The 22,970-nt window shown below is 40.3% G+C and overlaps 2 protein-coding genes across 3 annotated transcripts; both read right to left on the reverse strand.

Moving 5' to 3' along the window:
• Window positions 1-2,313: 2,313 nt before the first annotated feature.
• LOC119746238 (protein Churchill-like) lies at window positions 2,314-6,464 on the reverse strand. Its single transcript, XM_038223067.1, has 4 exons — window positions 6,346-6,464; window positions 4,627-4,768; window positions 3,818-3,888; window positions 2,314-2,778 (listed from the first exon to the last, which is right to left on the reverse strand). The coding sequence occupies exons 1-4, from the start codon at window positions 6,382-6,384 to the stop codon at window positions 2,686-2,688; spliced, it is 345 nt and encodes a 114-aa protein (XP_038078995.1). The 5' UTR covers window positions 6,385-6,464; the 3' UTR covers window positions 2,314-2,685.
• A 472-nt stretch (window positions 6,465-6,936) lies between these two features.
• Window positions 6,937-22,805, reverse strand: LOC119746239 (enhancer of rudimentary homolog). Of its 2 annotated transcripts, XM_038223070.1 has the most exons (5): window positions 22,612-22,805; window positions 18,461-18,545; window positions 17,547-17,667; window positions 11,913-12,032; window positions 6,937-9,597 (listed from the first exon to the last, which is right to left on the reverse strand). In XM_038223070.1, exons 1-4 carry the CDS (start codon window positions 22,612-22,614, stop codon window positions 11,939-11,941), a joined length of 303 nt encoding a protein of 100 aa, XP_038078998.1. In that variant the 5' UTR covers window positions 22,615-22,805; the 3' UTR covers window positions 6,937-9,597; window positions 11,913-11,938. The 2 variants fall into 2 exon arrangements, with proteins under 2 accessions (XP_038078998.1, XP_038078997.1); XM_038223069.1 differs by lacking the exon at window positions 11,913-12,032.
• Window positions 22,806-22,970: the final 165 nt, after the last annotated feature.

Genomic DNA, 22,970 nt, shown 5'->3' on the forward strand with positions numbered 1-22,970 from the left:
GATGCTGCATTCAAAAGTCATTGTGTGACAAGAAGTTTTCAAGTTAAAAGTCCGTAGGAATGACACAACCAGCCACATTAAAATTCCATTGAACATTTCTCTTTTTTCCCCCAAAGAATATCATGATTGTTAAATTGATTATGACACACCTATTTTGCAATGATTTAAGCAAGTAAAATCATAAAACACATTGACTGAAAATTCCAGTATCTTGTCATTGTTAGTTGATCGACTATTGTACAATGTACTGGTAATGTTGATTTACTGGTAATGTTGTTTTAGATTTGGTTTTATACAAAAATAAAATATCATGTACTGGGTAAAATTGTGTGTTCTTTTTGGTGAGCTGCGAAGCAGATGCGAGCCTATGTAATACCAATTTCCGTCCGTCTGTCGGACGGACGGACGGACGGCCGTCCGCGTTCAGATAAAAATGTTGAAGTTTTTGGTTCTAGTTAACTTGGGGAAAAAAATTAAATGCAGTTGTCAGGTATCATCTCTAGGCCTATAACTTCAGTTAGGTTCATATCATTGCAGTAAATTTTATGATTTTATTGAGGAACTTTAATTCAAGGAAATGTTAAAGTTTTTAATTGTTACATGTACATGTATACTGGTATAACATGTACATGTACACTATGCATTTTGGGGATGTGCGTGAGCTTCTGGTTTGATCTTTTAGTTTATGGAGTTGCAATAGGGATGGGGTAGGGGAGGGTGGGGTGGGTTGGGGTGGGGTGGGGGATAGGGTTGGAGTTAGGGTTTGTGTGAGTAGGATGAGTAGGGGAGCTAGGATGGGTGGGGCGGGGCGGGTTGGGGTGGGGTGGGGTGGGGTGGGGTGGGGTGGGGTGGGGAGAGGGGTTGGAATACTGGGTTTTGGTGGGGTGGGGATTTGTAGGGGTGGGGTGGGAACAGGTAGGGAGAGACAGGTAGGGGGAGACAGGTAGGGAGAGGATGGGCATGGATGTAGGGGTTGGGTTAGGAGGGGGTTGGGCAGGGGGCGGGATATAGGATCGGAGTAGGGGTTTGGTTGGGGATGTGTAGGGATGGGTTGTAGGGGTTGGATAAGGGGAGGGGGCAGTATATAGGGATCAGAGTAGGGGTTGCATGGGGTCAGGTGGGGATGTATGGGTGGGGGAATGGGGTGGGCGGGATATTGGAATTCGAAGGGTTAGGGTGGGGATGTGTAGGGGTGGGTAAGGACAGATAGGGGAAGATAGGGTAGGGGTTGGGATAGGGGAGGGTACGGGTCAGGGGAGGGGGAAGGAGATAGGGATTGGAGTTTGGGTGGGGTTTGGATGTGTAGGTGATAGGGTGGGGGATGATTAGGGGAGGATGGAATGGGTGTGGGTAGGGGGTTGGGTGGGGGAGGGGGCGGGGCGGGTTGGGGATGGGGTAAGGTTTGGGGGGAGGTGGTGATGGTGCTGTGTCTACATGTACATGTATACCCATTCTTGTTCTGCATTTGTGGTGACTACACAAGAGTTTTCCCATGGTAATACAAGTATGGGGAACAGAAGACACTGTGGGGCTGCAAAAATCCACAACTGGGTCCTAATTACCCTAACAATGGAAAACTCCCCCATAATACAGTGACGTCTAACCTATATACACATGTATTTATTAGGTAATCTGTTGACTTTTTATGTTGACATTTAAAAACTGACCCCTACACCTAGGCACATCAACAAGAATCCTGATCCCCTTCCATCATGCCCATCCCCAACCCTACCTTCAGCCTCCCTTCCTGCCTTGGACAGCGAGCCATGGCGGCTTCGCCGTTCTAGTTTAAAGTTACAACTGGCAATTTTGATAATCAGTGTTGTCAAGATTTGCTAAATGTTGGGATTTTTGTCCTGGCATCTTCACTTCAGTTTGGTGGGTCACATTTACTGATATTTAGAAAAGGCTCTTGCTGAAGAAGGTTCAAGGCTCCTAACTTTTTCGACTCTGGCTCAACACAGCTCTGTCCTTCAGTCTTATAAGTTTCAAGTGTTTCCTTCAGTTGGTTTGAACCTCAAAGGATCCTTAATTATTCTGAAGCTGTAGACAAAGTTGCAGCGGAGACGAAGCCACAGTTTCAAACCCTTCCACTTCAATAAATCAAAAACGTTGCTTCAATAGATACACATGAACCCCAAAAATAGGCCTAAAGATTGGCTTAAGTAGCTCCAACCCGTTAGGTATTTTAGTCTGCATAGTGTAAAAAGATACAGCAAGTCAAAAATATCAAGGCCAAACTGCCTCAGAGTCTGTGGTCACCTACTGCAGCAGGATACAACTGTACATATACAATGGGACTAGCTCTCATTGTCTCAGAATTGGCACTAAATGCAATTGGGTTGATGGTCAAATGCAACAAGGCCAGCCAGACTTTTAGCTGCAGTGCGTTGCATCTGGAAGGGTTAGGATTCATCCATATATCAGTTTTGATCATTGATTTTTTTTTGGTCACAGTACCGCAAGCTAGATCATGATTTTGGCCTTTAATAAACTATGACAAAGCCCTACCCATATATTTTTGGATATGCTCAAAGACATTGTTGGACGTAAGTCTCCTATGTAATCCCGGGTACATGGCTTCAGATGTCTTGGCAGGTAGCCCAGAACCAAAGCTGTGCTCTTCTGAACCGACAGCATCTAAAGACTTGCTGGTCCCAAGTCCAAAACACTTCCATCCTTCTGTCAGAAAATACTGGCCTGTTTATTTGGATCGACGGGGAGGATGCTTATTGTGTCCTCAGCTCGGCCACACAGAATACAAAGCATGGAGTACTCCTGGTAAAAAAAAAGACACAGAAATGCTTCGTCAGTATTCAAGCAATCTACATAATAAGGGTTTTTGCAGCATATCTGACTCTGTAACTAAGACTTGCAAAGTTGCAGTGAAGCTAGTCACAGGTATGAAGTCCCAAAAGTAAAAAAAGTAAAGAGTGTCACGAGCCAATGTGGCCCATCAGGCTGGCGTTTATCTCCGGTTACAGTAGCATGAAACGACTGAGGATATTTCTACTCCCCCTGTATGCCGGTCCATCGCAGGTTACTCCCCAGCTAATGCTGGTACCCATTTATACTCCTGGGTGGAGAGAGGCAAGTGTGGGTGAAGTGGCTTGCCCAAGGACACAACATATGACCAGCAGCTGGATTCGAACCCCTGACCCTCTGATCGTGAGTCACGAACCTAACCACTAGGCCACACTCCCCCCAGTCCCAAAAGTGGACAACCCAATTAAGTGGAATTTTGAGACTGAGAGAAAGTAAAATCCAAATTTCTGCCAGCAGAAAATTTACATTTTTGAAAACGGGTGGTGTGACTTCAAAAAATCCACTAGCTTCAGAATTTCCACTAGCACTGTAGCAGAAAATGGGCAAATTAGATTGACTACTTTTGGGGGGGTCAACACATAGGTCACAACAAGTCAATCACAAGCCATCCAGCCACAAGCCAAGTCACAAGCTATTCAAATGAACTGTGACCACAATATTACATTGTCGTCGTTCATCCCTTGTTAATTGTGACCTTACTTGGGATTTCACTTGTGGTTTGATTCGTGATTGACACGGTTACAACTCTGCTGTAACCCACTGTAGTGGAAAGGGCCTAGGGTGCCACAGGATGGGGAATCCCTCACTTAAAAGGAAGAGCAATTTCTTATCTCAGAAAAATCCATCTTTCAAATTCAAGGAAAGTAGAAAATCATCACAATATCATTTGGTGTTGAGTCTCACTGCTTTCTTTGTTTTCAACCTTTTAACTCAGAAATCTTTCAAAAACACATGTGCATCTCCAAAAGAAGTTAATATTTCCTTTTAATACCTGATAGTCGCCTTCTATTCTAAACTCGTACCGATGCTCTGCTATGAGATGTTCACACACGGCACAAACATCTGTCGACAGGAAAACATCAAATAAAATATGAGACCTTCCATGAAAAAATTTGAACACACCAACAGTGGTCACCTGGCGAAAAGTCGTGATCTAATTGGTTAATGCTCACTGATTGACAGCCAGGAAGGGTCAGCCATTCTGAGGTTGTATCCTGTTGTAAACTCTACAAAAAACTAGTTTGTATCACTCTTCTGTCACGAGTGACAAGACACATGAACATATGTGTGCATACAGTGTGTAAAATCTCTCACAAATTACCAAGATGCTTTGGGAGTCTTTGCTTAAATTGGGATTTTCATCTTTTAATGCACTCTGGATAAAGGGGAATTGACTTCTGACTGACTAGCTAACAGTGGTCCCTTCCGGATGTGGCCATTAGCCCCGCCCACTTTTCTTTGTGGTCCTTTCTCACAGTTGCTTGTGACTGAGTTTGACCGGGTTACTAGTGGTCACCTGACCAAACGTTGCATTCTCATTGGTCAATGAACACTGTGTGATCGACAGGCAGGAAGAGTCTTACACTCAAAGAATAAAGGTTAAAATGGTTAAGCATGAATAAGCCTCTGTAGTGATGACATTTACATGTGCACTTTCCTATGGAGCCAGTGGGGGCCCACGTTCCACTGAGCACCATAGGAAAGCACACACGTAAACAAAGTGTGACGTCATCAATACAGAGGCTTATTTGGCGGTACAAATGCAACGTATGCAGATATGCCACAAGAGGTGATACTGACGGTCATAGACGACCCTCTCCTCCCCCTCATCTTCGTCCGTGTCGGTCTGCTGGTTCTGGATTTTGATGTTTTCCTTGTTGTGGCAACTGGCGCATTCGTGGAAGTTGACAAGATAGGAGCCAGTCTCCAAGCACACACTGCCCTAATATTAAATGTAAGATAAATGAATACCGTAGTATCATTAAGACCAGTTGTTCCTGTGAGCCAAGTACCAAAACCGCCCCAAGGCTACTGGAATCATCTAAATAGTAAGCAACATTTGTTGAAATCCAACAGGAATATTGTAAAAGATGGAGGGGGGATAAGGTTTGAATTTTGAGAGAATTTTGAGGTTAAACAATGAAGATCACAGATCACAACACCAAAATAAAGACAACGATCTACCACCATGCTCTATGAATGCACAAAACCATGTTGATTGGAATGGCATCAACTGAAAAAATCAGTAAGAATCATGTTTTCTACAAAATAATTACTGTTCAAAATTACCCAAAATGGGGCCCTAGGAATTAAAAGAAGATTGATTTATTTTTAGGCTGCAGTTCTATGTCATTTGGGAATGAAACACACTCTATGATTAAAACAAGAGATTTTCACCAAATACAACCCGATTTCACGAAGCGCTGCGACGCGTCACAACTCGAGTTACGACGTGTAACACGTCGCAACTCGCGATGCGTCGTATCATCCATTCCACGAAAGTTGGGATGTGTTGAACGCGTCATAAGTTCCTTGACAACGGCTTAAAACACGTCGCAAGTTACGACGTGTCTAGTGGTCATCGCAAAATAAGAGTCCCTTTCTTAGCCAGTTTAATGCCATAAACATTACATAAACGAGATTATAATACCGAGCCAATGTGTGTAAAGTTGTTAATAGAAAATTCATGGAATAATTATGAATTAGACTGAAATATTGCAGTTGAAATTTCAAAGTAGCTATACCGTCCACTGAGAGCTCGTTTTCCTTCAAAATTGCATCGCAGGATGCGACCGCCATTTCGTTTTACGTTTTAACAAATTTCGAGTTGAGATCCGACGACTCTTTGTTGAATATCAGATGACTATTTACTGTACGCTGACTAAATACATAAAACAGTCACTGAGTTGTGCTATAAATACACCTACGACGCGTCGCACTTACGACAATGTACGACGTGTTTTGTAAAATGGATCGCAGGACGCGTCGCAGCTGCGATGCATCGTAAGTTATGATGAGTTTCATGAAATCGGGTGCAGGTTGTTTGAGAGGGGGGTAGACCCGCAAACTACCACCCGACATGTTTACGCCTTTAGGTTCCAACTGTTGAAGTTACTGTTAGGAAGATCATGAATATAGGAGAGCGCAATTACGCAAGGCAAGCATGGCAAGGGGAGTAGATTTTTTTTCCCAATTAATTAAGCCAGAGACAGTGGAGACGGCTATTTCAGTGCTGGTCTTCAACATTACTTGTCCAATTTCACTCCACAGATTTGAGAAAATAGTGATATAATAAAAAAGAAAGAAATCGAAAATGTAGGAAAGAGCCCCCCCCCCCCCCCATGCCCCCTATGCCCCCCCCCCCCCCGGCTTCAAATAAGATCCAACCCCTCCCCTTAAAATATTTTTTTTCTCACTCAGACACCCGCCGCTGAGGATTGTTTACCCCTTTTTACCCAACTTTACACCGGTTGGTACTTGGTTTCCTGTCTATAAAATATGCATCCAAGGACCACCTACCCTGTCTGGACATTTCACTCTGACACATTCTACACACATCTTCAAATTTTCTGCTAAAAATGAAGACCGAAGTTGCTGAACATCTGCAGCTAGCTAGCTGTATCTAGCTCCGCCGCAGGAGGGCGCTGCGAGAGATGTTTTTCAATGCATTAGACTCACACTAGTACTTTCGTCAACTTCATTTTCTGCCTATTATTTTATTGTTCCTCCAGATTATTTGCAAGCATACAAACATAAGCTGGATCATTTACACGTTTTTACCTAGGTTATTGAAACAAATGTATTGTATTGATGTATCTGCCTGTTCACTTTTTAAATTTGCTTTGCATAAATGAGGAGTTTGCAGCCATGGATCATGATGGATTATTGATATATAAAAAACCCACAATTTGAGAATGTCAGTATTGCTCATGAAATGTGATGCATATTTTAATCACAAAGCTATGTTATCTCCATTAAATACATGTACCATAGCATTGTAATTAAAATGGGCATCACATTTCATCAAAAGTTTGACCTTGGTAAAACTGTTTGACAATTTCTCTTTAGTTTACAAAAAACCAACAATGACTAATACTCGGTTAACGCTCATTTTTTTCCAAAAAAGATCAAAATTTTATTCTACTTAAACACTGAAAAGAACTGTCATTTCTCCATGTGGAAATATGTACAGAGACAAAACAAGTAAAAGAAATTTAACAATGTGAAAAGTAATAAATGTAACATAAGAAGTACAGCACAAGCTAATTAAGTACAAAACGGGGGAAAAACAAAATCCCTTTTTCCCTAGAAGTATGTCAGGAAAACATGACGCCCTCAAAAAGTCTGAAGATCAGAAAATTGCTTGGCCAACAAATAAATACTTACACTGATCAAATATATTTGTCAACCGTTACTGATTTGAGTTAGGAAAATGGTTACTCGGCGAAGTAATTTTTGGCAAGCCACAATTCCACAGTGTAGATCCATGAAGTGTTTTGAACTGGGTCATGACAGAATCTTTTTTTTGGCAGGAAACAAGGTGAAACGATTGCAAGGTATTTGATATAAAATATTATGAATATTATGTCTGTACTTGAACAATATATATGCAAAAAACTACATATTCCAGAGACAATTTAAAAAAAAACCCAAAACATTGCATTATTTAGACATCTTGTCGCAACATTCACCCAGACTTCCAAATTTCAGATGTATTTATTGGCTCTGCCTTGCATGAATTTTAATTTCTGCACAACTGTTTGAATTGATAAGGGTTACACACACATTTTGGAGTTACTTAACTTAAGTCAGCAGAAAAAATATTTCCTCAAATGTCACGACAAAGACCTTTTAAACTTGCACTTAAAAGTTTATTTTTAGACTAACCAAAAATCTCAGCGAGCAAGTGAATTTTACTGCACAGATGCAAGTACAATCACCCACCAGAGAAATTCTACTTAGTGTGGAAAGCAAAAAAAAAAAGGAGAAAGTGCAATTAGTTGTGAGTTGTGACATCATAAGCTGTTGTATATCCGATATATCACAGTGTAAAATGAGTCCATCACAAGTCCATGACAAGTCCATCCACAAGTAAATCACAAGTCCAGTCACAAGTCAAACACAAGTCCAGTCACAAGTAAAAGTGGATGAACAATAACAAAGGAATGCCTTTGTCAAAGCTCATTTGAATAGCTTGTGAGTTGAATTGGGACTGGAGGACTTGTGATGGACTTGCAGGGACTTGTGATGGACTTGACTATATCACTGATTATATCATTGACATTTAGAGGAATATTGCGATTGTTGCAAAACAGGTCTCATCTAGTCTTGGTCCAAAACTGGGTTTTGATTTTATTTCCGTTATACAGCCGGTCCGTGACAAGCGAGGTCACTATCAAGATGAATCAAATCCAGTCTTGGCAATATTGACAACGCTACCCAGGAAATTCTGAGCATACCTCACGCGCTGTTCCTTGCTGTGTGATTCAAGCTAATGCATGGGCTTGAGGTATCCTCGGTGTGTCGTGGGTAGCGCTGCCAATATTACCAAGACTGGATTTGATTCATCTTGTTGATAGAGACCTCCACTGCCGCGGCAACTTTACCGTTGTCATGGGACTGGCTGCAAAACAGGGCAATAAAAATTGGAATCCAGTCTTGTGACCAAGGCTGGGTTGCATCACAAGAATGGGAACAGCATTGCCTGAAAATTGCAACAGGTACCAATACTAAACAACTTCTAAGTTCTTACACAGCCATGGACAAGTAAAAAACTGTGCCAACAATCTTGCAGTGGAGATAGATGCATACCAGTACAAAAACTCTTGTCAATCTCAGATTGCCTGCAATTTTTTTTTCAAGAAATTTTCAAAAAGCAATTGTAAATCTTACTGTTCAGAACTACCCCTTAATGCAGTTGTACCACATATTTTGCCTGTACATACAACCCACTATAGCTACAAAAAAATCTAAAAAAGACTAAATTATAAATATGTACAAAAGAATATGGTGCTAGCTTCCCCATAGCAAAGACTTCTTCATGTTCATCTGAACATCAGTGGTATTGCAACAGTACTTCATTTTTTAATTCTACAGCATTTATGACACCATTAAAAGAGAAATTATCATACTGAGCATGTTACTCCTTATGAAAAACAAAGCCAAACGAAAAACAGTTGCTGGAAGAATTCTGTCGAGCCAAGTTTAAATTTGTTTAATTTTGTAACTCAGAAAAATTAGGCAGTCACCGGGAATTTTAAATATTTACACGATTTCAATCAAGGTCAGGCACAAGTTTAGTTTTATGGGTTTTTTTCTTTTCTTTCACTCTCTCTTTCTGTTTGCTCATGAATTTTGAGATACATGCGGCACGTTTTTAGATGAATGAATACATGCCTAAAAGTAGACATCTCGATAAAAATACCCAAAAAAACTTGCAGGGAAAATTTCCCTGATTGGGTTTATATATTGTTCAAAAGAAACTTTCCATTGCTCTAGGGAATCTTATGGGGAACCTTGTCAGCCACTGCTTCAACGCGCAGGGCTGTTCATGCAACAGAGTACCCAGGTATTATTGACTGAGATGTTATCAGTTGTATGTGGGGAAGTTTTCTTGAACTTTTTCCAGGATTATGAGTGAGACGACTCCTGACTGGTCCAGCAATGCTCCCCTGATCTTATCTCGATGCCTGGTCTTTCAGCTGCTTGTAGATTTGCTCCTTGAAGAAGTCTTTGTTGTGGGGACGATACGACATTGTCTTCCTGTCAAATCTGATAAACAAAAATTGAAGAAGAAAAAAAAAGAATCCAATTTGTAAGCAAAGCGGAGCAGAATTTGTGACCTGTTGTTCAGTCACCAGTTTTTGAGAGGTGAGCTTAACAAATGCTGAAAATTAAACCAATATTAACCGAGTTGGGACGTTTCAGGCATCACCGCAGTAGATAGAAATAGCTCTCATACAAGTGTGTCAGTAAAAGCGCTTCCGATGATAACTTTTGAATCAAAAACAACTTCTGTGTCATTTCACACCCAACAACACGGATATTTCCTGATATATCTACAACTCACATGAGAGAAATTATGCACAGAGATGTACACAGTACAATAAGGGTGCAGAAAGTATAAAAACTTGCTAACATAAAATCTTGCCACATCAGTGCATATTGCAATAGAACTCATAGTATGGGCTCCGTGCACAAGTACCCCCTCAACGGTAAGAAAGGGAGAGTTGGGGGAGACCACTGGGAGAGGCATTCAAACGCATTGTGGACGACGACGCCTGCCGCTCATGCGTGCTGTGTGCACATTCAGAATAAAATTGGTCGCCGTATTTCGCGCTAATATACGCATGAACCAGTATGCGCACGTCGTGTGTCCTGTCCATGGGGCTCTCGTCGTGGTAAAAAAGCGCCCCCTCTTGTTCGCGCACACAGCCCATATTAAGTGACTTATCACTATTCAAATAGCACAAAGCAATATTATGTGAATGTGAAGAACATACAAGTGCTTTTGAATAAATTCACATACTTTCCAATTTCACTTTAACTAATAAGAACGCATGGTGCAAAATGTACTACTTGGGCCACCGGGGACACTATGTGCTGTAGTGCACTAGACTGTTCAATATGGGTATCATTTCATTGGAATTTGGAAAATGTTATTAAGTGAATATGCTCAACTACTCAATATTGTGGTGTCATTAGCCTGAGGATTATGTTCTTTAGGATATAGTAACCAGTGGAAACTAAAAACATTTCAATTGTCTCTTACCACATTCTAGACACAAAACATTTTAACTATTGTTACTAAAATGACTACGACATTACTGCCAAAAACTATAAACCAACACTTATAGCATGCAGATTGCAAACAGCGTGAACAATTATTGAGAGATATTTTGTATTATGTATGCTTGATGGATTGGTTTCCTGTCAAGTTGAGTTTGTTTGGCAAATTGGAGACAAATGAGTCATATACTTTAACATCTGTAAAGTATAATGATTCACCCTCCTTCTCTTGATGGCAATTTCAACAAGGCCAGCCCAGCAGTCAAAATAAACCAAGTGACTGTTTTTAACAGTTGAGTGCTCCCTGCCTTTAGTTCATAAAGCAGGTTTGACTGTCTGTGACTGTTATGAAAACTGACACAGTTATGCTTTGACTGTAGGAGATTGATAAGCCAGCTGTGCCTACCAGTTACCTGCTTTTGTCTGTTGGTGGAATTTGACTAGTCACAGTGCTTATGGAGTACCGAAGTGAATACGTCACGCGCACAAAATACGTGTGAAACTGAAAGACATTAGCGCGTGATTCAGCCCGTGAACCAACACGCGCGCGTACTCCATTTGTTTGCGCTACACTTTCTGGTTCTAAATGACGTCACACTTCAGTTCTCCATTGAAATATGATATGACTGTTGGTGACTAGCCTGTGTAAAAGGCATGGCAGGGAAACAGGATTGACTATTTGACTGTCTGTGACTGATCCAACAAAACGAGGGTTAAACAAAATGCATCATCATTCTCAGGCTGATGCCAAAGTCACAACAAACAAAATCACAAGTAACACAAACCAAAGCATGATAGAAGCGAAAGCAGACAGAATGTTGAAGCAGGTGCAGAAAGCAGGGACAGAAAAGCGGTGAACATGATGAGTGTTTCTTATTTGATGCAAATTGTTAAATCTGGAAACTGTCTGGTCAACAAATGCACACACAAAGTCATAAAATAACTTTGTGTATCTGTGTTGACCATGAGACGAACGGATTCAAGGTGGCACCAAACGTCAATGAAATAAAATACTTATCTTAGCGTTATATTTAGAAGTCTTGCCAAGATTATGCACTAAAAGCAGTATTTAATGTCATTGTTTTGTGTTAATCACTACTTGCAAACATGCATGAAGAGCTAAAGCATGGCCTACAACTAATCAAGAGAGATCCAAATTTGGACTGCAAACATAATTGACATGCAGTGCATAAAACAGTCTCGACATTATGACTGTACTCCCCAACTTCTGAATGGTTCCCCAAATCTATGACTTGTGCTTCCCTAAAAAATGACTGCTATTACGAAAAGGCCCTCACCCGTGCTTAATGGTCATTATGCTTCATCATTTGAGGGCTTGCCGCCGTAAGAGTACATAGATCTTCTCTTTAACCCAGTCTTTGTTGCAAGGAAGGTACGCCATGGTCTTCTTATCCAACCTGTTGGAATGGGAACAGCCACAGAGCAGTCAGTAAGAAGTGTGCTCACCGAGTCACTTTTTTTTTCAGGGGGGGGGGGGGGGTTGTCATCCAAAAAACAAATCGCCCTCTGGTATTGGAATGTCCAAACAGCAGAATCTGCTGTATTTTCTCTCATGAATTCGAAAAATAAAATTACAGTTTGACAAAAAAACACAGGTAGGGGCTTTTGACTTGAAGTTGCAGCCACATGACAAACCATAAACACTCGATGCAAGTTAGTTATAGACCTAAGACCTAATGACGTACTGGCTTTGTTTACTTATGCTCTTTCCTATGGGAGCGAAGTCGGGGCGCCAAACGAAGTAGGGACCGTCTACCACATAGGAAAGCGCACATGTAAACAAAGCGTGACGTCATTAGGTCTCAGGCCTATTGGAGTAAGTCAGTTATATTGTTATTGCCAGTAACGTTTTTATTTCCAACTGATTATTTCCAACATTAGTTCTTTTTCAATGCATTCAAATAGGACCTTCACATTTGTATTTTTTCTGTTGCAGTTACAAATATACATATTGTGTAGTTGTTCACATGTGTACTAGTCTACCCAAAACACATCATGTCCATCAACAAAATTTTACACTGGATGCTATCAGCTACCACTGTCTTAATTAGGGATTAACCCTAACTCCCTAGAGTGATTTACTAGGAACCTTCCACATCCTTGCAAATCCCAACACCATATGGTAAACTGTACACATAAACAGTTGGACTCTGTTTATATGTGGTATGCCTAACCCCATGTAAAGCAAAATAATAAGTTTACTAGTGCAGTACTCATCCTAACAGATTCCAACAAACCCTGGTGTTGGGAGTTTGACTGGATGGAGATTGTTTAGGGTTAATGACCTCATTAAATGTGCCGTCAAAGGATAGGCTTTGTGTTCTTGCAGTGCTACATATTTTAATACAAAAATTACCCGAAGTGTTAGGATTTAAGGTTAGAGACTTGTTAGTAAGTATATTTTTGGTGGACACAGAAGTAGAGGTTATGGGGATGGGTAGCAGGTAGAAAGAACAGCAGCAAATGAGTAGAAAAATAACCATGTCTCTCATTCAAAAAAAGCATCTTGTGATATATGTGAATGAATCTTATGAACTGCTGTGTCCCGGCTGTTCTTGAGATTTCATGTATGTTACTGATTTAAAAAAAAGACAGGGGCTCCCTGTATTTAAAACAGTCAAAGTTTTTGCATGGTCTAACTCTAGTTCCCACGAGTCTTTTTTTTCAGGTACCTTACTAAATGCAACAAGATGCCACGGTGGATTCAGTTACCATGCTAAATGCAAGAAGATGCCACAGTTGATTCTGTTGTACCAGCCATGGCACTATGAGCAGATACCACATGCTGAATGCAACAAGATGCCAAGGTGGGTTCTGTTGTACCAGCCATGGCACTATGAGCAGTTACCCTGCTAAATGCAACAAAATGGAACAGTGGCTTCCATTGCACCAGCCTTGGCACTATGAGCAGTTACCCTGCTAAATGCAACAAGATGCCACGGTGGATTCTGTTGTACCAGCCTTGGCACTATGAGCAGTTACCCTGCTAAATGCAACAAGATGCCACAGTTGATTCTGTTGTACCAGCCATAGCACTATGAGCAGTTACCCTGCTAAATGCAACAAAATGCAACAGTGGCTTCCATTGTACCAGCCATGGGGTCATTCCGTGTCAAATCAACACGCTTTTGGACCCGACCCTCACAGATTGAAACGATATTTGGTGTGATGATTGGCCTATATGAGTAACCCCCAGAACTGAATTTTTTTGTAAATTGACTCGTTAGGTTTTGAGATACGGGTCAACGAACTTTTGACTAATTAGCATGACCTCCGAACTTTAAATACTTGTATCTCAAAAACTATAGCGCCTACAAAGCCAAGTTGTACATCATATTAACCCTTACTCTCTGAGGGTAGTTTACTGCATGTCAGTTGGTTATGCCAATGCCCTCCAGCTGCAGTTTTTTGGAGGATACTTTGATGTAGCAGTGAAGGCTCCAATTGGCAGGAGTTGGAGGCCCTGGAGGGTGCCTGATACTGACCAGCTGGGGGCACTTGATTGTTATCAGAGGACTCTCATTGTTCTCTGTGGCATGTATTGGAGTGCCTGTCCAGTTACCCTTGAAATGACATGGCAGATATTGGAGGGCCATGCAAAAAACATAGGAGATTTTCTTGAGGCACATATTGGCATGCGTTGGAGGGTCTAGTAGGGTAAGGGTTAAAGCTCTTTGAATGGCCTCCATTTCATAAAATAAAACCAAAATCGTAGCATGAAGTGCAGAGAAAATGCGTAACAAAATGACCTTTGACCTCGAATTACGAAAAACAATATGCTTCAAATTTTGTAATTTTTTTTCAAATGTTAGTTTATGATGTCAGCAACAATCTTAAAAAAAAATTGGGATGGGCGCTCTTAAAGTTTTTAGGTTATGATTTTTTGAAGAAAGCCTGTCCATGAAAAAGTATGCATAATATTAAATGTACATGTATGTACATGTACATGTACATGTATACTTGTACTGTGTACATATGTACATGTGCACATTTTACTTGTGCATCATGTTTGCCCTTTACAACCATATAGTCTCAACTCAAAGGGCAGAACAAAATTACTTATAAAAAATATGTTATACTGGTCTATGTTACTTTCATTTTTTGCTCAACCAAAGTCTGTGTTGCAGTGTTCATCTCCTCGGCGGAGATCTTGTATACGCGTCCTGTTTCAGTGAACGGTTCCACTGCTGTTAGTACATCCTTGCCATGAATTACAAGTGTGTCTGGTCGATAGGGGAACTTGAAAGATGGAGATGGCCCATGGGGATGAAGGAAACTCAGTTCCACTTCTTGGGATGCTGGAAGGATCTCCTGAACACATGCTAGCCACCAGTAACAGTCATACATCACTGTAACATACCCCTTGATATCTGCAAAATCAATACATGCAGTTTGTCCATGGACTTGGAGACAAACTGGTTCCTCCCTTGAGTCTGAGGAGGAGGAAAAATCACGCACCTTAATTTTGTCTTTAGACATCGGACAAAAACAGTGCAGCTTTTGTGTTCCTGGAATGGTACGTGCAATTTGGAATCTTTGCCTGAGAATATCCGCTTCATTCTTGTATTGCTCTGTTGTTGCAAAAGCGAAGTCAATACTGACTGAGAAGTAGCAAATTCATACAGCTGCCAAGGGGTCATAATCTGCTGATCCAAAGGTCGCTGGAGACTAGCTCTTGCTGCAAGGCGTTTAACAGTTCCTCCAATTCCATCAGATGGGCCTTTCCCGTGGGAGATTGCAAAAAAATGCCATTCTGCTGGTACACCAAAATCCTCTTCGTGATGGCACAAGTTGATGAAATTCTTGAGGTTCTTGTACTGAGCAGCACAACCATCTGAGAAGTACAATATCTTCTTGAAACTTCCAATCTTATTAGTGAGAAATTGAAGGAGCAATTTCTGGATTAGATGTACTGTTACAGTATCATGGGTATTACAGTCTGAGATGACGACAAAGCTTAGGTGCTCATCAAGTTTGCCTTCTTGTTGGAAGTAGCACACCTAGGGGTGAATTGTAGCCTGTAGATTGTTCCAGTGGAATGACTGGGCAGCATCCTGAACTACAAAACTGTAATTTTCTGCAAAATCTGCAATGACCAAGATTTCGCTTGGTTCCATGTTGTCTTTAGTGTGCTGGAGAAAGTGACTCTCTGATGTAGTAACTTGCGGAGAGTAGCCATGAAGGAATCCAAAAAATCATCCACTGTATGAATTTTGGTTTCAAGTGTTAAACTGTTAAACGCCTTGCAGCAAGAGCTAGTCTCCAGCGACCTTTGGATCAGCAGATCATGACCCCTTGTCAGCTGTATGAATTTGCTACTTCTCAGAGAAAGAGTACTGACTTCGCTTTTGCAACAACAGAGCAATACAAGAATGAAGCGGATATTCTCAGGCAAAGATTCCAAATTGCACGTACTTAGGATGTACTTACAGCAGTGGAACCGTTCACTGAAACAGGACGCGTATACAAGATCTCCGCCGAGGAGATGAACACTGCAACACAGACTTTGGTTGAGCAAAAAATGAAAGTAAGATAGACCGGTATAACATATTTTTTATAAGTAATTTTGTTCTGCCCTTAATATATATGAGTTGAGACTATATGGTTGTAAAGGGCAAACATGATGCACAGGTAAAATGTACACATGTACATGTACACAGTACAAGTATACATGTACATGTACACAGTACAAGTATACATGTACATGTACATGTACATTTAATATTATGCATACTTTTTCATGGACAGGCTTTCTTCAAAAAATCATAACTTAAAAACTTTAAGAGCGCCCATCCCAATTTTTTTTTAAGATTGTTGCTGACATCATTAACTAACATTTGAAAAAAAATTACAAAATTTGAAGCATATTGTTTTTCGTAATTCGAGGTCAAAGGTCATTTTGTTACGCATTTTCTCTGCACTTCATGCTACGATTTTGGTTTTATTTTATGAAATGGAGGCCATTCAAAGAGCTTTAATATGATGTACAACTTGGCTTTGTAGGCGCTATAGTTTTTGAGATACAAGTATTTAAAGTTCGGAGGTCATGCTAATTAGTCAAAAGTTCGTTGACCCGTATCTCAAAAACTAACGAGTCAATTTACAAAAAAAAATCAGTTCTGGGGGTTTCTCATATAGGCCAATCATCACACCAAATATCGTTTCAATCTGTGAGGGTCGGGTCCAAAAGCGTGTTGATTTGACACGGAATGACCCACGGCACTACGAGCAGTTACCATGCTAAATACAACAAAGCATCCATGGTCAACATGGGTGAAGCAATTTAAATTGACTGCTAAATGCAACATTACGCAACATCATTTTACAATGTTGCAGTCTGTTGCATTTACAAAATAACTTTTCATGTAGTTGAAACACTGCCTGACTCCCTAGCAGTACATATACTCTTAGAAATGGTTACTTTTATACAACTTTATCAACTTTTAACATTTACATATATGTGAACATTTCTAAGGATACCAAACTATTATGCTTCTTGTCAGTGGCTTTTTTTCCAATCTGCAAAATCTCTGAGGTTGTAAAAGACTACAGACAGGTCCTATAAGATTTTGAAGTTCACTCAATGGAAAAACATGAATGCTAACAAATTGTGTATTTATTTGTTGGTTTATTGGCTACAAATCGAGGAATCCCATTCAAAGACAAATCTATACGTCTGGAAAGTGCTTCAAACGTTTGAAGGAATACATCTTGCCGGGCCAAATTTCAAGGTAATGCTGAGTGAAAAAAAATCAAGGTTTAGATGATGAAATATATATGGGTGAAAAATAGTCACTAGTCACACTGCGTAGTAACCTGTTTTGGTAAGCAAAGTTTTCTGTGTTGAACAAGTTCCTAAAATTGGTCCCTAGTCTCTAGCCTCAGAGGACATGGAAAAAAGAGATACTTACACTAGACAGCTGAGGTCTTTGAGGTCATCAATGAATTGGAACAAGTGGCCGATGTCGTAGGTGATGGACGGGCTGTTGGGATTGCACCGCTTCAGGTGTTCTTCGTAGATCTTGCACACTCCTGCACCCAATTGAGAGGGGAAAAAACAAAGTCATTGGCTTATCCAAAATCTTCCCAGATCTTTTGAAAACCAATTGTTCAGCAAGGAGAAAACTGCTTTGGAATTTGAGACTCAAAACAAAATCATAAATTTCCAGGGTTTCAAATGGATGAAGTCCTGAAGTTTATACACAGATGCCTAAACCAAATATATTGAACGAACGTGTGAATTAACCCTAACCCCTGGAGTGCTTTTACTAGAAAGTATCCTGAATCCGCCAAAATCCACTAATTTTGTCATGAAATTTTTTTTTGGTGTCCCGAGTCCATCAGAATCCACCAGTGAGTCCATCAGAATCCACCAGTGTAGTACACATACCTCGCACACACCGAACATATAGCCAAGGAGAATCCCTCAAAGTCCCCCAACTGCTCAATATGGAGGTATCCTGAATCCATCAAATTTCTGCAGTACCGCTAGGCTTACTGTTTGAATCCATCAAAATCCCCCAACATTTTAAATATGGAGGTATCCTGAATCTGCCGAAATACTCCAAAACAGGGGTGTGGATTTTGATGGATTCAGGTACGTTCGGGTTAATGTCAGAAAATCACGACTAATTGTGAAGTACTTTTGTATAAAAAGCTGGGCACAATGTACATTGTACATGTAAACACAGTCAGTATATTAAGTTTCCGCCTCAGATTTGTGGATATCTGTTATGCCTGAACTAAATCGTTGTCCCAACTATAGTTGGGACAATCCCAACTATAATTGGGGTCATTACTACAGTTGGGCATAACATCCTCTCACCTTCCATGCAGTCTTTAACGGAGTCATAATCTGAGTACGTTCTTGTCTCGGCTGGCCCTGGCTGGATGAGTAGAATGGTGTGTGCCTGAAAAATAAATTGTTCGGCAGAAGTTCTTTTGAGTCACGAATTAGAAGGAAAGACAATGAAAAGTAAAGTTTGATTCCATGATTAAACACAATAAGAGGAAGATTTTGGGACAAACAAAAACAAACCCACTAAAAGCCGTGTAAACATAACAAATGATCAAATTAGGTCACTGGCACGCACTTTATAATAACTCGCCTAGATCCTAATCAGCATTATTTAGCAACAATCCCCCGTGATCAAACTGCTAATTAAAAAAACTTACATCTGCGATGCCATGTTTCATTGCCATAACTTAGGCAAAAAAAAAAGTCTCCGGTTTCTGGTATGTAGCTTGCGACGCGGCTTTTTTTTTTTTTACCTGATTTTTTTGCTTCAAATGTCGACTGATGACTGCAAATGGTGCCCGACTAAACTTAGTGCAAATATATGGGAGTCCAGAGAGGCCACATAAAGCTTATTCTTGACCATAACCCAATCTAAAAACACGTTAAAATTGTGCAGCAGCAGGATTCCAGTCAAACCAGCGAGTTTGGAGGTTTTGAGACATCATCTTTCATTGAAAAAAAAACCTTTTTCATTTTGCCGACGCGCATGGCTACGGCGACGCACGCGCATACCAGAAACCGGAGACTTTTTTTTTTTGGCCTTAGGCTTCCATAACTAATCCGTTACAGCTTCCCTAACAGTGTAACTAATGTTATTGCCATTTCAGCAAAATCAAGGCAGTATTAAAAGTTGTTTTTTTGTTGGCAGTTATGCAGAGTTTGACCTTAGTGGTAGTCCGCTCACCAAATGCGATTAAAACCAGCGGCGGACTAGTCCGAACCATTCCCTAAGCAGTCCGCCTAGCGAGTCAAAATTATTGTAAATAACATGGTTGTTTATAAATGACATTCTGGTGCAAAAATAGTGAAATATAGTTGCAGACTAGTGAAAAGGTCCGTGGACCAGATAAGAGTCTGTTTCACTAGTCCGACTGGCTAGTGTCTAGTGAAAACAAAAGTAAGTGCAAAACCCCCAATATGTAACATTTTACGAAAATTAGGGGCAAGTATTACAGAGTATGTAGTTATGGGCCCTCTTCCTAGTATTAAGAGAACAAAAATCCTAAAGTAGGTCATTTGACTCACACAAGTTATCCAACTAGTTAGCGATGTTTAAAACCAACAAAAAAAGTTGTCGATAGAGTGCAGGGTTTTGAATTTTTGAGGGAAATGTTGGGGTGCAACGGTGATTAAGATGACAAAACACAACACGAAAAAATATATATAGAGATGGCAATTACCTGCGTAAACCCATCCATGTGGGTAAAATATGTAAGCCTAATTAATAATGCATTTTGAACATTAAAGCTATAGTCCATCATTTGCAGCCATCCGAAAAGTAACTGGCGTAATTATTGTTGAAAAACAAACTTGGTTGAAAGATAGTAAGGGGACTAAACTCCCTGTGAAAATATTCTTTCTGGGAAGCTGTCGTTTTGAAGTAATTAACGAAAGAAGGCATTTCCAACGGTGATTCTTAAGAAGCACCGTAGGAAAATTTATATTAGTAGCTCGTTTTGTTATTCAGCGCAGTGCGCACAAGTATTGGAACGATGCACATCCGCGCGCGGTTGTTATAATTCGTCGGATCAGTGCGCTACGTCGCATATAGCTGCAATTCAAAACATGATTCAGTAACTTTTGATTGGAAATTGAGATCTTAGAATGCTGTTTTTCTCGGAATGTACAGCTGAAGCTTAGCTGAAACGTCATCAGGTTAGTTGCTTAGTATCCTTCGTTAGATTTTGAACTCTTTTGTTGCTTCAAACGAACAAAATGCACAAATTTTAAATGATGGACTGTAGCTTTAACATTATCCTCGATCCTGCATAATCTGTGCAGGTAACGCTTGCAACATGCGCCCGTTCTCAAACGAAAATTAAACAAATGTGAGTGCGTAGAATATGGAACGCGTACCGGTAGTTTGTCTGACAATACTGATAAAGTGATATTGATAAGCATCAAAATCCACAATGCACATTTTCATCTATATATATCGTCGCTTTGCTCACGAAGTGACAAAAAGTGACAAAAGTTCATCCTGAGATAATCGCATTTGAAGATATTCATTTTTTCAAAAGACATTTTCGAATTCAGAATTTTTTGCATTGTCAGATAGGATATGATTTGCTCTTGGTCAATTCATAGTTGTTTGTTAAAAATAGTTTGTAATTAAACAGTAATTCATAAATACCTCAGACAGTTTAGCTATTCCTATTGGTCGAGAGCCCGTCACGTGGCCGGTATTAAACGGATGATAAAGACATGGCTAGCTGGTCTTAAACACTTTTCCAGTGTCACAATAAAATGCGGACCCCTAAAAATCCAGTGCCTCTTAACGTTTCATTGGTTTAACGTTCACAATCCTCACGTAGGCATGCGCAACACTACAAGCGAGTCAGAATTTTATAGTTCTAAATTCAAAACGCAACGCCCCAGGTGCGTTCTGCGTGACATCGCGCAGAACATGTTACGCGCGCGTCAATCTCCATAAAAGGGTTGTTTACATCTTACTCGCCAGCTGAACACTCCATTATTTTGCTAGAGGGATGTTTCAAAAAGCATGAAGTGAACTTGTTGAACAAAATCGGGATTTTTTGAACGAATTATTTGAAATTTTTGTACGGATAAGGTATTTATGAATGGGAATAAATATGTGCTCGGTCGGTATTTATCACTCGTTTAATACCGCTTAGAGTCTGGGTGCTGATAATTACCCTCGCCTCCGGCTCGGGTAATTATCAGCACCCAGACTCTAAGCGGTATTAAACGAGTGATAAAAACCTCCGGAGCACACATTTATTCCCTTATTCATTAATAAAACTTTTTTGCACTTCGTGAGAACATCAATACTTTGGCTCCCATATTTTGCCAATTACCTTGTACACAGTTTTTGTCACTTTGTGGGATCATGAATCGTGGAGGCTTTACTTGTTTGTACTTTTTTTGACGCAACAAACTTGTTACTTTTAGCGCGTCATGACAGTTGAGCGCGCGCGCGCGTCTGTTCTTTTTCAACATCGCTCGCGCGCGCGTGTATGCTCCCATCCTGCCGCGTGCAGACCAATGTATAATTCCTCTGGCCCTGCTCACGAGGTGACTTTTTGTCACTTCGTGAGAACATTTTACACTTTTTTACACTTCGTAAAAATGAAAATCACCGATTTCAGGCTTTTTGTCAATTGTTTGTTTTCAATAATTAAGAAAGTAAACAATATTTTGCCTTGAAACTTGGTCAAATTGTTCCTTGAGACAACTATAATAAAATGGCTAGTAAAACTCAAAATCGAATAATTATCGATTTTCGAGGTTTTTGTCACTTCGTGAGCAAAGCGACGATATATACCAGTGCTGATGTCCATATTTATGCAGTGTCCAATGTTGAGTGAAAATCATTTGTTTGTAAATTGTAGTCTGTAAATCGATACTACCCAAAATGCAAGGCCATGGTCCAACATGTAGAATTGTTGTGCACTTTCTTGCAAATTGCGCAATCTTAAGAATGAGCGCGCATTCTTAAGAACGAGCGCACATTCTTAAGAATGAGCACGCAATCTGAAGAATGAGCGCTCATTCTTAAGATTGCGTGGGAATATCACGTGCGCAATTTATGAATTTTGCGCAATCTTAACAAACATTGCACGGCATAATTATGTTAAATGAAATGTATAGCGGTTAAAGGAGAAATAATTCATATAACGAGGAAAGAAAATGATCTATGCTTCTGTACTCGTAATAACTAGGCCTACGTCTACGATAATTTGAATCAAATTTTTGACGTTATCTTGTCGCCCATTCTTAAGAATGTGCGCTCAATCTGGAAGAGGTTTTTTTGCGAAGATTGCGCAAGGATCCGGTTGCGCAATCATAAGAATGTGCATGCGCATTCTTATGATTGCGCAAATCACAAGAAAGCGCACAACAGAATCATCAAGCCTGTGAAAAAAGTGTGACTGACTGATTTATTATGCATTGTGTGGGCCGGGTCGAACTCGCCTACCGAACATTTCACACCGTACCATTTTGAGAAAAGAAAATTCTTGGGAATCTGCTCCAAACGTCAAATTGGTCTATATTATGCCGTTCGACGTTTTTCTAGTTGAAGAGACGTGTTATTAATGAGAAGATGATTTCGATCACTTTTTGCTGCAGCTGACACACATCCAGCTCTCGACGTGGACGCGACGACGAATACCGTAACGCGTTGCATGTTGAGAGCGCCACTTACGTTCAACTAGCGCCAGCTAGCTAGCTAGCTAGCTAGCGTGGTTTTTATTAGTTAATATCCGACGGCTGTTGCTTATTCAACATCAAACCAAACTTTATTTTTTCATCGATTATACGATAATGTAACTGAGTGTAAAATTCGTGAATTGAA

The sequence above is a fragment of the Patiria miniata genome, unplaced genomic scaffold (genome assembly GCF_015706575.1).
Source record: "Patiria miniata isolate m_02_andy unplaced genomic scaffold, ASM1570657v1 HiC_scaffold_7, whole genome shotgun sequence".
Taxonomy (NCBI): Eukaryota; Metazoa; Echinodermata; class Asteroidea; order Valvatida; family Asterinidae; genus Patiria; species Patiria miniata.